The sequence below is a fragment of the Thalia democratica genome, chromosome 2, assembly GCF_965202585.1.
Source record: "Thalia democratica chromosome 2, ktThaDemo2.hap1.1, whole genome shotgun sequence".
Classification (NCBI taxonomy): Eukaryota; Metazoa; Chordata; class Thaliacea; order Salpida; family Salpidae; genus Thalia; species Thalia democratica.
The window spans coordinates 32,834,179-32,850,254 of record NC_139166.1 but is presented as its reverse complement, the minus strand read 5'-3'; the positions used below and the strand labels follow the sequence as shown (position 1 = coordinate 32,850,254).

Below are 16,076 nucleotides of genomic sequence, written 5' to 3'. Positions count from 1 at the left end.
AAATATTGAATTATGTTTTTGAATTTCAGTTAAGATTATTTTTTGTTACAACTTTAAAGTCGCTTGAAAAAGTTTTATATTTACTTAATAACCAGATAAACTTTAAAAATACATTAGTTTGGTACTTTAAATTAAAAGAAGTTTTACAACTTCTTAAATTCTTAGTACGAAAATTAGAACAACGAGGCAGTATTTTTAATATTTGCAACAAAATTTTTCATTAAATTGCTGTTATTTTGTGATGAGCAAGTTCTGTTGTGCTTTAAGTAACTACCAAATAATACGTAATTCGTGCACAGAAAACATGTGAACATCAAATAGTAAATTAAAGTCTAAAATCTAGCAAATCAGCTTTTTATAAAATGCTAAGGTATTTAAAGATATTTAAAAACAGAGGTACAACTATTTTATAAAATTTTCAATAAATATTATGTAATTCAAATACTTACAGTTATTAACCGATTTTTTTTCAGAAAAACAAAAAAATAGACAAACTTTAATTGATGTAATTGGTAAAGAAAAGGATAAAACTAATATTTGCTTTAAAATCAAATTGAGGCCAGGACAATCGAATAAGCTTTCCACAAACAAAACATAGAGAAGCAGCATTATGCAGTTTGTGGCTTAACCATTAACCGCAAATAGATTGTCGAGAGAATACATACTGAAGTTTATACAAATAGCTTTTACAAAATACTATTTAATGTATGTCACTTATATTGATTGTCCTATAAATTGTGCTGAACAAACACTTATTTAAATATTAAGCAATTAATTTATAAGACTCTTTAAATTAAGTAGCTAAGATTATAAGGTAATAAGGTAAAAAACAAAACTTATTAGCTATCACAGTAAAAATTATTGTAATAATGCCGATTTTTTGAGTTATTGAAAACATTTTTGATTTCTAAATTCAACTAAAACATAGGTGCTGTAAAATACTTTTTATTTATAGATTCTAACATCAAGAAAACTTTTAACTATTTCACTACAAAGTAATACTGAATGAACACCATACTTTTAAAACTAGTAGTTAGTTTAAACAACAAAATAGTAGCTACCTATGCACAGTACATTTATGCAAATGGAACTTAAACTTGCTTAACTTTTATAAAAGGTTCAGTTATTTTGTAACTTCCTTCTTAAAGATACAAAGATTTACATTTAATAGAATTTAAAAAAACAATAATCTATGTAGAAATAAAACTAAACTAAATTTATTTAATTTATTTTACTTGGAGTTGAATTTAAACTGAATTTATAGTGGCAATTTGCTGTTAAATAACTGCCGTTTTTTAAGCTAAAGCAGAAAAGCAAAACTACTTTCTTTGTATCGCAATATTAATGTCATACTAAAAATGCTTTTAGTTGTATTTTATCCGTTTGTACAACTCGAACTTTAACAGATAACACTTTTCGCTTATAACATTGATAAAACTTGATACTAGTAATTTTTATTATTTATAAGTATAACTATTGATATTTTATATACATGCTAATGATTTAAAATACTAATTTTATTTTTTATCTTTTTAATAAAGTTACAACTAGCCTATCAGTTAAACCTTTTAAAGCTGTCAAAAACAATGTTTTAATCTTTACGTATTTTCGGATCATAACAAATAACTAAGTTTGAATTCGGAACTATTTTCAAATGTCTGTATTTCAAGTAACTAAAACTGTTCACATTTGTTTACTATATTTAAATCTGCTTTAATTTGAAAACATTTCATGTTTTGTTAATTCTAATAAACTAAATCGTTTAAACAACTTTATTTTTTAATTAATAGGAAAAATTTTTAGCTTCTATAACTTTTATTTTTTTATTCACAGCTAATTTTGGAATCAACTTATGTAATTTTTATTTAGAGTAACCAACACTGTTTACTTACTTTAGTTTGACTAAACCTGTTTTTTACAAAAGTTATGTTAACAAAGTTATACTTAATTTATAAAGAAAAAAGTTATACCATGTTTTTTTAATAAATCTCTAATCGGTTCAGAGTGCATAGTTCTATTTTCAGGTTTGATAAATATTGATTAAAACAATAGCAAACATTGTTTTACCAATATTATTTTAATAAAAAACTTGTTTTCAGAAAAAATACAGAAATAAAAACAAGTTTTACAGAAACTTAAGTTTGTTAAGTATTGAAGTGGTCAATAACTACTTACAAAAGGACTTAATGAACCGAAATAGTTATGAATTTATTCAAATAGTAATGAAACAAAGAAGTAACAATTGCTTAATTCAAATTTAGGCCCCACTTTAAACACACTTAAGTATACCTTTTGAAAAAATTAAAGGTTGAAATGTTATGAAAATAAGTGAGCAAATTTAAGTTAGTTGTGTCAAACTATTATTCTTAGTTAGCGCAAAAACGTCAGCTTTAATTACTTTTTTGTTAGCAAGCAAACACTACGACATTTTATGAATTTAAATCAGTTTGTAAAAACCTAAGTAAACAAACTGGTAAATGAAATAAAAATCTGGACTTATGTTCAAAGTAAACTGTTATGGTTCAACAGCTTCAGGAAAAATAATACTTTAGCCTTACTACTGATTTCAAAACAAAATATTTTGATAACAATTATAAGGTTAATAATTATTTATAATTTATTTTACTTTAAATTTTTCATTAACAAATACAACTTTTACTTATATTTTTTAAATATACAAACTTGAAAGATAAAATCATTAACTTAAGTATTATAGTATAAATTTATATAATATTAGTTTAGAAAAAATTCGAATGTTGAACTTTGTATAAATTTATAAACTTAGCATTAACAGCAATATAAAACAGATTATACTTAATTTCACTGTAAGAATTCAATTTCAGTCAACCGCTTTTAAAACATAAACAAATGCAAATCCGGCAAGAACACAATGAGCAAGAAACAATAAAAAGGCAAACAACAACAAGTAATAACATGGTGCGTTGGCGATTCTATTTTTACAACAATGGCCTATTCAAATGTATTAGCAATACTTTTATTTGTTATTTATTCAAAATAAATCGAATCTAAACCATCTATAAAATAAAAAATTTATTTTTTCATCGCTGGTTGAAATATTTTTAACTAATATTGGTTTAACAAAAAGAATATGTGTATACCGTAAGTTTACAATATTTTAAAAATAAAATGCTTTAACCTAAACAGATAGGTCTCTAATTGTAAAGTTAAATAATGTTATTTATTTAATAGTACAAGTATAAATAGAAACCGTAGAAGATTTTTATGGAATTGCTTAAGAATAAATTTTATACGTGTATGAAACTACAAATTGAAAACACAGAGCTGTTTTTAACTAGTAAATTTTACAATTTAAGCACTTTTAGACAGTTTATTTTTAAATAAATCCTAAAAAGTACTTATGAATAAGTCAAAAGATTTGTTTAAGTCGCAGTCCATAGCATGAACATAAGGCAACATAACGGCGAACATGCATGACTCATCCAAAAGCAAAAACAATCTATATATATAGCAGCAAAATAAATTTGCTGCAGTACTGTTTATATCAGGATTCATTTAATCAAGACTGCGTTTTTTATTAAACTTAAATAAAGTTAAATAGCATTCCTATGTAGATAATAACAGGTAAAAAAATAGTATACTAGTTTTTTAATACATAAATGTTCGGATAAACATCAATTAAATTTATATGCTTAGTTTTTTTGAAAAACTGTAGACGTTTAATTTTTGCAGTGCTCGCTCACAGAAAGTATTGAAGTTAACAAAAATAAATAAATAAGTATATACTAAAAAAGTATTATTAAACCTTTAAATTGATTTAACTCAACCCATGGATGATTTGAAATGTTTAAAATGTTTGATAAAACGTTTAATTTGTAATAATAATAATTAAGATAAATTTATGTTAAAATAAATACATGCTAATAATACTCAAAAAAATAGTGCGCATAAGTTTTTTTTTTTCTTAAATAACTTAGTGTGCAGAATATTTTATATGTTTAAAAAATAGAAATAAGATCCAAAACAAATACTTTTGAATTTCAACTATTAAATGATTTCATGACAACTAAAGTACAACTGTTGTAATTATGGGTTAAACTAATTAAAAATAAAGTAAGTTGTTGCATTTTTACTGTAGTGTAATTTTTCAACATATTAAAAGCTCAACATATGAAAATCTCTTTTACTGTTAAGACAGATGTAATTTAATTTACATTATTTTTCAACAAAAGAGGCCATCTTTTGCATTTTGCAAGTTTTAAAGTCAAGTAAGGCACAGAACAGGCTTTGGTCTAATCGATAAGTTGTTAGAAACAGCTTGCTTTCAGCCAGGCCACATTGCCTTGCCAGAACCCCACACCATACTATGCAGTTCAATAAAAATAAATTCTTGACATTTGCAATGTTTGTGCAATTACACTAAAGTGCATTAACGTTTGTCTTAAGATTTATACCAAAAAATTTTTCGACTGAAGAATTTGAGCACACTTGGTAGCTGAAGGTAGTCAACTTTTTTTAGAAGACTTCATTTTTTTAATTTTATGACTATAAGTTTTTTATTAGATAGATTGATGTTTAATCAAAACTACAATTATTTAAAATTAAAATAGTACACTTATATAGAATAAAAATAAAAAATAACTATCATTTACTTTAAAATAATTATCAAGTAATTCTTTTTTAAGATATAAAACTATAAAAACAGTTTGACTAACAAAACATGTATATGACACGTATTGATTACAAAATAATTTTATATATACTTAAACAAATCATTTATTGTAATTTCATTAAATATCCTATAATTGATGAAATAAACATTCAATTTTATTCACGATACAGCAGCACGTGTTTTATGCCGGCACATCATCATAGTAATTTGGCGCGCTCTCTAACAAATCAACCGATTCTATCGCTTGCTAACTACTATGCTAGCAAGTAGTAGTGGCTGAGATTACAACAATAGACAATTGACACACGTTGGGTTTTACAAATATATGCATACCTGATTTGTTTATTTTGAGCGAATTAACATGCTGGTTATTAATTTTTGTGCTATTTCTCAGACCAATGTTTCATAAAAACAACAAATGTATAATATATTTAATTATGAGTAAGTTCTGACATATACTACAGAGTTACACACTTAATTTATATTTATGATAAAGAGCATGCACTTAGTACTATAAATACTTAGATTAAGTCTGTACACTATAAGCCAGTTTGAAATTACTTTAAGTTCCAATTTAAGGTTGACACTGCTTTGTAGATATTAGTTGTGTTTAAATGTTGTAAAGAATAAAAAACCTTGTTACTTTATAATTAAACTTTCAACAATACTAGTTTCTTTATCTTCAAAAATCATCAATGACAAAAAACCTTTAATTTTTTTTTTTAAACACATGTTTTAAAAAGTCTATTGAAAAAATTTAAATTGATCATGTTTGCAATTCAAATTATAGTTGTATTTATTAAGGTCTTTTAGCACAAAATGTTAATGAAGTTTTGTTTTAATTACATAGCAAAAAAAAAAAACTTCTTTAAAAGAATACTTTTAATAATTAAAAGAAAAAAAAAAATTTTAATAATTAAAAATAAAAACTAGATTAGTACTTATAGTTTACAGAATACAAGCTAATTGTATACATTTCTAATTTCAATTAGATTTTTTTTGTTTGTTATTTAATAGTAATTTTGTAGTAAAATTTATGTAAAAAATGTATAAACTACTTTTAGTCATTAAATTCAAAGTTACTTTTAAAGCTAATAAAACTATATCATATCTAAAATTTTTAAGCTATGGACTTAAACATTTCATGAAATATTCTCTAGATAGTTAAAAAACTCTCAAATACTAAAAAAAAATTAATATTAAATAGATAAATTTCAAAGGAAAGCAATTTTAAAAATGACTTATATAGTAAGTTAATTTTTAGTTTAAAAACAATAAACTTTAAAATATGGAGAAACAGTGTTAAAAACATACATTTTATATTAATATAACTTTTAGTGTAGTAGTGATTTTTTATTTTTTGCTTACCTTTACCACAGCCTAAAAAATAAAACAACTTATTTATCATTAACTACTTTAAGTTTTTTAAGAGTTATTTAAGCTTTTAAAAATATCTGGTAGCTAAGTTTCAAAAAAGCAAAGTTGTAAAAACAACATGAACAGCCCAATATGGCTTAGAAGATGCAAAATATTTTTTTTAAATAGAAATCCAGTCTAACTTCAGCTTACTTTGGTATAACTGAAGTTATTTTATATTTTATTGTGGTATATATTTTAAATGGTTCAAAAAAAGTTTTATTAGTTTTCACCCTAAGCTAATGTATGAAATTTTCTTATACTTGACAAATGTTTTTGTTAAATAGTTTCACTAAAAAAAGTTTTAGAAAATAGACAACAGCAGCCTACACTTAAGAAATTAAAACTTTTACAAAAGCTTTTTCGTAATGGAAATTTAATTTGTTTTTCTATCAAAAATTATTAGAATCAGATGCTTACATTGTAAGTAATGCATTTCCAATCAATATTTTTACTTTTTATATGGCTGTTTATTTCTTAAAATAATTTCTAATTAAAATAAACTGAAAGCTAATTTTTATATTTACTAAAAATAATTGAAAGTATGCGACTCCTAAAAGCCAGCCATTACTTAACAAAGAACAGCAACCAAATCATGCGATTAATAACTTCCGTTGGTAAGCATCTTATAAACAATGGCTTGCTTTTTATGATGGGCATGGCTTAAAGTACTTGCTATTTGTTTAGTTAAACAACAAAAACGCTGAAACATTTAATTTAAGCCTATAAGTTTGTATCAATAATTATCATGCATTATGTTTATCAATAACTGATGTTTATATTTACACTCATGTAAACAAAATAATTGCTCAAAAAGCTAAATTTTTTATTAAAAAATTAATAACTAAGTTGAATTCTGAAGCCACATTTTTAATATAAAAAAAACTTCTATATAAAAAATAAACTTCTTCACTACCAAAACAACTTAACAATGAAGTTCAACGTTAAAACGTGATGAAATTATGTAGAAATGGAATTTTTGTTTAGTAGTCAAACATTTAATACAAAATCAAAGTACTGGTAGGTTTTGCAATGGAAATACCCTGATCATGTAAGTTTAAACAAAAGTATGTAACTTTAAATAAAAACAAAGACTTTAACAGCTGAAAATTTAAAAAAGGTCTACATTTAATTTAATGAAGACAACACTAAAAAGGCTGCTTATACTCTGTTTGCTACTTTCTTAAATAAGTGTGTTTTCGGGCTGTATATTTATTTATAGGACTTAATTTAGTCATGTAGATATCACTACTACAAAATGCAAATTTTTATGTGATGGTATCTTTTTTTTTGTATTTTGTTTTAGTATTTAAAAAACAAAGTTATAATGCGTCTTAATTCTACAATAATTTTAGAACTTATATATTGTCTCAATTTAATTAAATTTACTTTTCGAAGTACTTTTTTTTCAATTCTGAAAAAGGATAGATTAAATATTTCTAAAATAGATCAAGTTAACTCAATACATTTTGTTGAGCTATTTCTTAAAACAGCTTATAAAATTAGTTCATTTAAATTAAATGCATTGTTTATAACTTTCAATGAACGGGCTAATATTAATCTATGAAAAACAAGTAACCAATACATACCACAAATTTAGTCTATCTTATCTACTCTCTCATGAATAATTAAGCAATGACGTCATATTACAAGATCATTGTAACTGAAAAACATAGTTGGTCTTCATTCATTTGGCAAAAGTTGCACTTACCTAAATAACTTAATGTAGTAAATTATACAATTTAAATGGAAGTTAAGCCAATCAAAAAATAGGACAATCAATAAAGTAGGTCACAGACAATACATTTGTAAATTGCTTATACAACCATTCTCACAGTTATGACGGAAATAATATAGCCAAAGCATTACATCATGTATTTTAGATGACTCAACAATGTGTATAATGATTCAAGCACAAACTTCTTGGTGTCAACATATAGAATGTTATTGCTTAAAATCTACAAAGTTTGCTATATATTTATGTTAGCTGTCTCTTTTATGTGGTTCTTTCAGAAGCTGTCACTTTTGAACTTGAAACATAAACATTTATCAATATTTAGACGCTTTAGGCCTACTCTATATATATGATTGGAAGTTTGCACGTGCAAAACGTTTAGCTAGTTTTCAGTAATCATTTAAAAAATATTAGTTCATTGATAGCTATACAACTTTTTTGGGTGATAGATATGCTTACAACCTTTTTTTACTATAAAGAGATAACCATTCATTTATAAATATATTACCAAAATACCCCATCATCTTTAATAAGACTTTAACATAAATGTTTTTTTTTAACTTAAAACTTGTTTCACCAAGTTTTTAATTTTAGCTATTTAAACGAGTAAATTTACAAAAATAAATAATGTTGTGAATAAAACTGGGATTAACTTGTAAATAACTAATTTCAATATTATAAAAACCAAAAAAATTGATTTTTGATAATAAAAAGTAAAATAAAGTTTGTTTTTAATAAAGAAATATTGAGAAAGCAAGAAATGCAAAAGTCAAAATATAATTATAAACTAGGCATATAACATTCTACAAGAAATTTTGCAAATTTTAAACATATCAACAAGGGAAAACAATTGGAAGAAAAGTAATTTCAGCAAAAATCAAACCTAATTTAATTTAGAACTCATGAAAACTTACATAAAGTTTTATAAAAAAAAAAGTAATTTTTGAGTGACTTTTTGTTTACAATAAAAAACATTTCAAAAGTTTGAAGCTATTGGAAAAATTTAAAGCCCTACTGTACTATTAACTCAAAAGTGTCAATAATCATGTTGAAGAAGAAAAAAGCACTAAAGAGACCTATGAAGAATGTGCATTTAAGAGAAATTGTAACTCAATTTTATATAACTACTATCACTTGATGACCACACTGAACAGTAGCAGCAACTAATTAATTAGATAATTTTAGAATATGATGGAAATATAGTAACATCTTCATTGGCTTTTACTAATTATACTTTAAACTGTACTTCTTATTTAAATTGACCAACATGAGGTTTTGTAATTCTTACAAAGTAAACGTAAAGTAAAATATGAAAATTTTGTGAAACCTACTCTACAGACAATAATAAGTTTATGAATAATACAAAAGGAGTAAAAAAAAATTTCAATGTACATTCTGCATTTAAAAAACTTTAATTTTCTTACTTTCTTTAATTTTTTTTTAAACTTAACTACAATTATAATTTCTATAAAATTAACTAATATGAAACTTAACAATAAACAGTTAACTATTTCCAGAACAAAATTGAAAATTGAGCAAATAACAAAATTACTTCTATAGTAATATACAATTTTTTTTACTTCATTTAAAACTAAATAGTTTTATTTTTATTTTTAATTATGAATTTAATTAAATAAAAAGCTTACTTTCTTTTTAAGAACTTCACACTTCCGATAAATGCAAATTTGTTTTCCTTTTGCCCTATTGACGCAATTCATACAAGTACCACAATTTTCTTTCCTTTGGCATGGACCACAATGACCACATGCCTTACGCTTCTTTCTTGAAGTCTAAATAACAAAAGTAGAATGTTATATATTTAATTTGTTATAAAGATATTTTTTTGAACATTGGTTGTCAAACTCTTTATTAAATTTCAGTTTTAAACTATCAATTAAATAAGATAAAAATTTAACAAATTTAAAAAAATGTGTATTATTTTTTGTTTTTAATGGGACAAATATTGTAATCACTAACTAAACAAGTTGCGTAGAAATTTGTTAGGTGTTTTTCCAATGTTTAATTTAGAAATATAGAATTTATTTATACAAAAAAAATTTTACACAATGGTTTTAGTAACAAAATTAAAAAAATAATATACTGACTTTATTTTAAACGTCAGACTAAAAAAAGTTTTCATTTCAAATGATCATATAAACTTGTTTTGATTACATTAAGTTTTGCTTAGCTAGTTTTAAAGTAATTATAACCATATTACTTTTTTAATGTCATTATTAAACTAAGAGTATTAATAAGCACCACCATAGAAACTTATCTTAATACTACCCTCAGTAAAGTAGATATAAAAATATTGCTTTAAATTTGAACAGAAAAAGTTAAGAAACCATACTCATGTTTGACTATAAAACAAAAAAGTACATATTTTAACTTGTTTAATATTTAGTTAATTATTTTACATACCTTGAAAGACTTAGATAAATTAGTGTGTAAAACATAATAGAAAAACTAAGTTAATATAATACAAAAAACTTTTGAATGTGAAATTTTTATATTAACACTAATAAAAGAGTTTAGGAATAATATTGCTACCACTTATGGTTGTAAAAAAAGTAACTTATCATGTAACTTTAGTAATTATGTAACTAATTTAATTCTAAACATGTTCAAGTACACAAATTAAAAATTATTTAAACCTATTTTAAAGAAGATTAGTTTTAAAATTCCTCAATTGTTTATATAAAAATCTTCAAGATAATTTACATTTGTTTTACTTAATAGACTTCTTTTGATTCATAATAATAATAACTTTTTTAATTATTAATTTCTGAACAATATTTATCTCTAAGAGTTCAATAGTATAGATAAAATTCATTCAAATAAACTTATTTTGTTCAGTTTTTATAATAACGTCAAATGTGATAATGTATAAGAAAATAAATGTAATATTATTTTAATAAACTGGTATTATAAGTAAATATCTTTTATATAACTTCTTACATTTGATTCTGATCTTTGTTCTGTTCCATGAGTTATAACTGTGGATGAGTGGTTTTTTTGATCTGAAAATTTAGGTTTATTACCTTTTGATGCATTCTTGCAGCTAGATATGACTGACAATAGATGAGTAAGCTAGTTAGGGTAGCTTCAAATTTTCACTACTATTTTGAATTGCTTGAAAATCGTGCAAATAACTTGCATATTTGCTGAGTTAGCAATTTTTTTATTATAGTCATTTTTAATTTTAATAATATCTTTTTTTTTTTTATTTTTTTTAGGTTTGGGTAAGGTGGGTTAGGGATAAGGGTATAAATACTTAAAAAAAAATTTTTACCTCAATTTTTTGTTGAATCAGCGAATATGCTAACTATTTGCATGATTTTCAAGCAATTCAAGGTAGTAGTGGAAATTTGAAGCTAGTTAAGAAAGTTTAGTATTTGTTTCCAAGTTGTAAAATTAACTTTCTAAATAATAGAAAAGTAGAGCTAGTTAACAAATGAAACAACACATTTTTTTATCTTTATAAGAAAACACTTAATTAATATTTTTTGCTAGATAAGACTTGTATACCTTAAATTTTTAGGTGTATTTTAAGTATCTTTGTTGCTTTGCAAAAATGAAGTGATACGTTGTACTTTTTAAAAGAACCGAAAAGCATTTTTTCAAAATAGAAAGAAAAAAAAAATTTAAGATATTATTAATTGTAGGTTAAACCAAAAGCATTAAAAAATCACTAAATTTCTTTTAAATTAGCGTCTACGAATAGAAATAAAAAAGATTATAAAACTATAGTAACTAAAGTGTTATCTAATATTGAAAACAACATATTTAATCTTATATTTTAACGAACCTGGAGAAAATCTGTATGGCGATGCTGACCCTATACTGTCAAGATACCTTACTGGACCAAACGTTTGGGAAACTCTATAAGTGTAAATTTTGTTTTTTTTTTTTGTAAAAAGTATAAGTATTAAAACACCTGATTTTGTTTAAAGTCGACTTTTTAGTTAAATAGTTTGTCTCTTTTAATAAAACTTGTACATAAAGCAAATAATTAATTACAATTGATTTCTCAATAATAACCTCGATAAATTTTGTCCGATCATAGACCCTCTTAAATGGTAAGGAGGTGGTGGGGCATGAGGAAAAAAGGGAGTTTGGGGTTGAAGAGAGGTTGCCGATGGTGAAGGATAGGCAAGCATTCCTCCAGTTGTGTTTCCAGGAGTAAATTGATTTTGGGATGAGGAGTTTGAATATATGTCGCTTGATAAGGGATTCCCCGGTATATTATTACTGCTACTCGCAAACATCATAAGTTTTTGAACTTTTGATTTCAAACTTGTATTGCTACTATTTTATAAGTCATTAAAGCTTGTTTACTAACTGTTACCTAAATCTGTAACAAAGTATAACTAAATTCATAACACGCACAATTAACAAGATATAAAAAACAGTTTTTACTTTTACTTGTGTGTTTCAAAACTATAATTTTCAAGAGAGCTTGATTAATTATATTTGAATATAGTAAAAATATCTAAAATATATCAACAATATTAATATAAAGTGAAAAAACTTAGCGTGAAAAACTGTTGCGCGCAAGCCAATTACGACCCGTCAAGAAAATTGTTTTGTACCGCGACATGATTTTTATCTAAAAAACAAATTAACACAAAAAATTTTTTTTCTATTTTTTCTGTTGACTATTTTTTTGTAGTTAATATGGCTAGTAGCTCGAAACATTGTAGTAATAAATTGTGACTACTTGTACTCAAAGTCTATTTTTGTCGAGATCTCTCCAGTTGTTTGAATATAGCTAAACTTACTTCAATGCTTGTGACATCGCTTTTATTGCTTAACTAACATTTGTAGTCACAAACGGCGTTATTCTTAATGTAAAATTAAAAAAGTTTTATAAAGAAATGAAGCTTATATTTAGAACTTATTAAAAATAGCATCGTTTCTGCAAAAGTGACTTGAGAGTTGGATGTTAATTTTTATTAGTTTAAAAAAAATTGTTAACTTTACGATGCAAGATGATAAAAATATCGATAAAATTGCTGATACTGTTTTTGTACATTATGCATATTCAAAGCGTTTAAATTTTAGAGATTAAGAAATAAATAAACAAGTTAAAAAAGAATTTCTAACAAAATTTTTTTAATCAACAAAAATAAATTAGTAACACTTATTCACATAAAATACAAACAAAAATCATGGTTTTTGAAATTTATGAGCTCAAGTTTTATATTATGGCTTTTATACAGCTATTAAGATTTTCACAAAACTTTACAAGCCGAGTTAATAAAAATTTGAGGACACAAAGTACATTTTACTTTACTTTAACTTCGTTATATAAAATAGAGACTAGATAACACTTAGTTTATATAGAAACTTAAACTAAAAAACTTCTAACTTTACTGAGAAAGGTTATAAAATAGCAGTTAATGCTAAATATTAACAAAGAACTAAAAACCTTTGAAACTGTACATAAATTTTAAGGCATTGATGAAACCTTTTTATTTACGTTGAAGTAACGTTAATCCAAAGTATACTTATAATTTAGTAGCACATTATCTTTAAGAGATCCTTGTTAATATTTCCTGCCAATACTCTTATATAAATAGGTCAAGGACTTTAATATACTATCAGTAATCTTTTTAATCAGTGTAGAAACAATCAGTCATTGTCTTGTATAATTCATTGTGCAAATTAAATCCCCTGAGATAAAACTTAAAGACTAGGTCAGTTAGCTGCAGCCGAATTTTATATAGACTGTCAATTTGAATGAAGTTAATGTTTAATAAAGGAAAGATTATTAATTTTACAGTTTAATCCAATATTAGCAATGTTAGCTTCTTACTGGTGCAATTCGTAAAGCAATAAAATTTCAGTATATTCTTGAAAATGTTGTGTATACAACGTTTTTACAACCTGTGCACGAATCAGAAAAAAAGAAAAAGCTGTGGTTTTATAAAGCCTTCTAGTTTGTGAATATTACGAAATTGCTTTTAGTTACGGTTTTTAAAACAGACACAATTAGTAAGTTAATGTTTAGTGCACAACTTTTTTTATTTTCTTAGATTTTTCATTTATGATAATGACAGTTCTACATCAAAGACACCGTAACAAATAAGACGTACTAGACTCATAGACTCCAAAACAACATTTTTATGTAGTCGCAGAAAAATATAAAAATACGTCCATATACACGCATTACAAATAAGCCCTGTGGTTATGTGACATAATCTATTTTTAACCCGAAACATCGTCTCTAACAAGCCATGCGTAAAAGAAAAATCTCTTTATTGAATCTTAAATTAAATTATAAACACTTCTCCCTTTTTCTTAGTTTTTAACGAAATTTTTTTACATGAAAGGTTAAAATAGCTTTAAATACAAACAACTAATTATATTTCGTAAGTTATTTTCGTTTTAAACACACAAACAGAAGTGTTTTTCGCCACGTTCAATAGCTTTAAAAAATTGTAAATTTAGCTTTTATAAAATGATTATGTAGTATACAAGTAAAAAAACTTAGAGATGTATAATATACAAAATATATTAAGCTAAACTAAATAAAAATAAACAATGTAAAGTATACTAGTAATAATAAACTAAATAAGGTATAGAATGAATGTATCTAACTGTATCGAAGAAAAAAATAAAATAAACATAAACAAGTTAATTTTTATTTCTTATATAGTTAGATATTACTGTTTAATCGTTTTGTTAAACATGTTTACTAGTTGTAATAATTAATAAGCAAAACTAAAAAGTCTTAGTAAGAAAGATTGAGAACAACTTGTTTTTTCTCAAACATTAACGTTTATAAACGTAATTAAGTAGTTAACAAATTACAACTGTTATAAGAAATAGTACTTTTATAATTCTTTTTTACGTTAAAACGGTAATAAATGTTTGAAATTACACTTAATAAATTAAAACATATTTTCTAATGATTAGTTTCAGCGTGATTTAAACTATGTACATCAAGTCTATCGTCTTAAACAAACAACTATGATAACAATAAAAAACTATTTCTAAAACTTACAAGTCATACAGAGCTTTTAAACAAAAAACTAAGCGATTTGCCTAAAAATTAGAAACCAAGTCTTTTTTAATTTCCGTTCACTTTTTCGTAAACGCAAAAAAACTAGCATTGATAAATTAGAACTCTACATTGTTTTAGCTGAGTGCTGGACAATGTCGAAAGTTCTTGCACCGAGCCAGGCTCGATGTTTTGTGAGAAGCGAGAGCGAACTACGATACTGAAAAAGGCGCTAAGGAGATTTCGAGGGAAAAAAGGAGGCACTGAACGAGTCGCTCTCAAAATTACGTTTAAAAAACTCAAAAGTTAGCGTTCATTGTCGACTTGTTGCTTTTATTCTTAAAATAGCGGGATTCAAATGTAGTGAAAAATTCGTTTACATTACTGTGTAAATCACTTGATAAAACCGTTCTTCTTTTAGAACATTGAACAATATAATCAAAACCTTTAATAAAAATCTTAATTTTACCGTCAAAAAAATAGTTTAATACAAGCTTAAAGTACAAATCTTAACAAACTCATATCTAGTATTTTGGCTTTATTCAGGTAATATTAATAAGACTTTTTTTTAGAGTTTCAGTTTAAGCTTTCATTAGCTTTTTGAGCGGAACATTTTTTGCGTATTAAAATGTTAGAAAAAAGAACAATAAACGTAATATTAATAAGTTATTTTAAATTTTTCCTCTAAGCTTTGCAGCTATGATCATTAAATTCTAACTATTCTTATCACATGAATGACAATAATTATAATTTTTGCTAACTTTTATAAACATTATCAATTTATATTTTTATAACAAATTATAATATTCAATATTTTATAATAATAAATTTTAAACATTTAACAAAAAACTTGTTAATTTTTTTTTTAAGTGTAGAGTTGAAAGTTAGTTTTTATAAATTTATAATACAAGAAATAAATTAATTCGAATACAAAGTTATGATTTTTTATTATGCAAGTATTCTTCTAAAAAAAAACTGAATAAAAAAAGCTTTAAAATTACATTTTTTGTTTTTTTGATGTGGCAAAAATCGTAACCTACCTTAATTTTATTAGTCGACACAACAAATATATTATCAACTGATTATCTTTAATGACTGTAAACATTTATAGTCAGATAGATGTATAACTTTGTAAATTGCATATCTAAATACTAACCATAACTGGATGTTTAGCAGTAGAAAATTTTTTTAAAACCAAGGGCAGTATAATATCTAAGTATAAATAAAAACTTACTAAAATATTTGTTTTACAGCTCAGTTTAAATTTC

The 16,076-nt window shown here is 24.3% G+C and overlaps 1 protein-coding gene across 1 annotated transcript in view; it reads right to left on the bottom strand.

Annotated features, from left to right (window-relative positions):
- LOC145829424 (uncharacterized) overlaps window positions 1-12,138 on the bottom strand; it is a 30,626-nt gene extending 18,488 nt beyond the window's left edge. The window contains exons 1-4 of the mRNA XM_082937205.1: window positions 11,844-12,138; window positions 11,611-11,684; window positions 10,761-10,822; window positions 9,449-9,592 (exon numbers count right to left, since the gene is read on the bottom strand). Coding sequence (XP_082793331.1) covers window positions 9,449-9,592; window positions 10,761-10,822; window positions 11,611-11,684; window positions 11,844-12,073 — 510 coding nt within the window. The 5' untranslated portion in view covers window positions 12,074-12,138. The remainder of the gene's footprint in view (window positions 1-9,448; window positions 9,593-10,760; window positions 10,823-11,610; window positions 11,685-11,843) is intronic.
- Window positions 12,139-16,076: the final 3,938 nt, after the last annotated feature.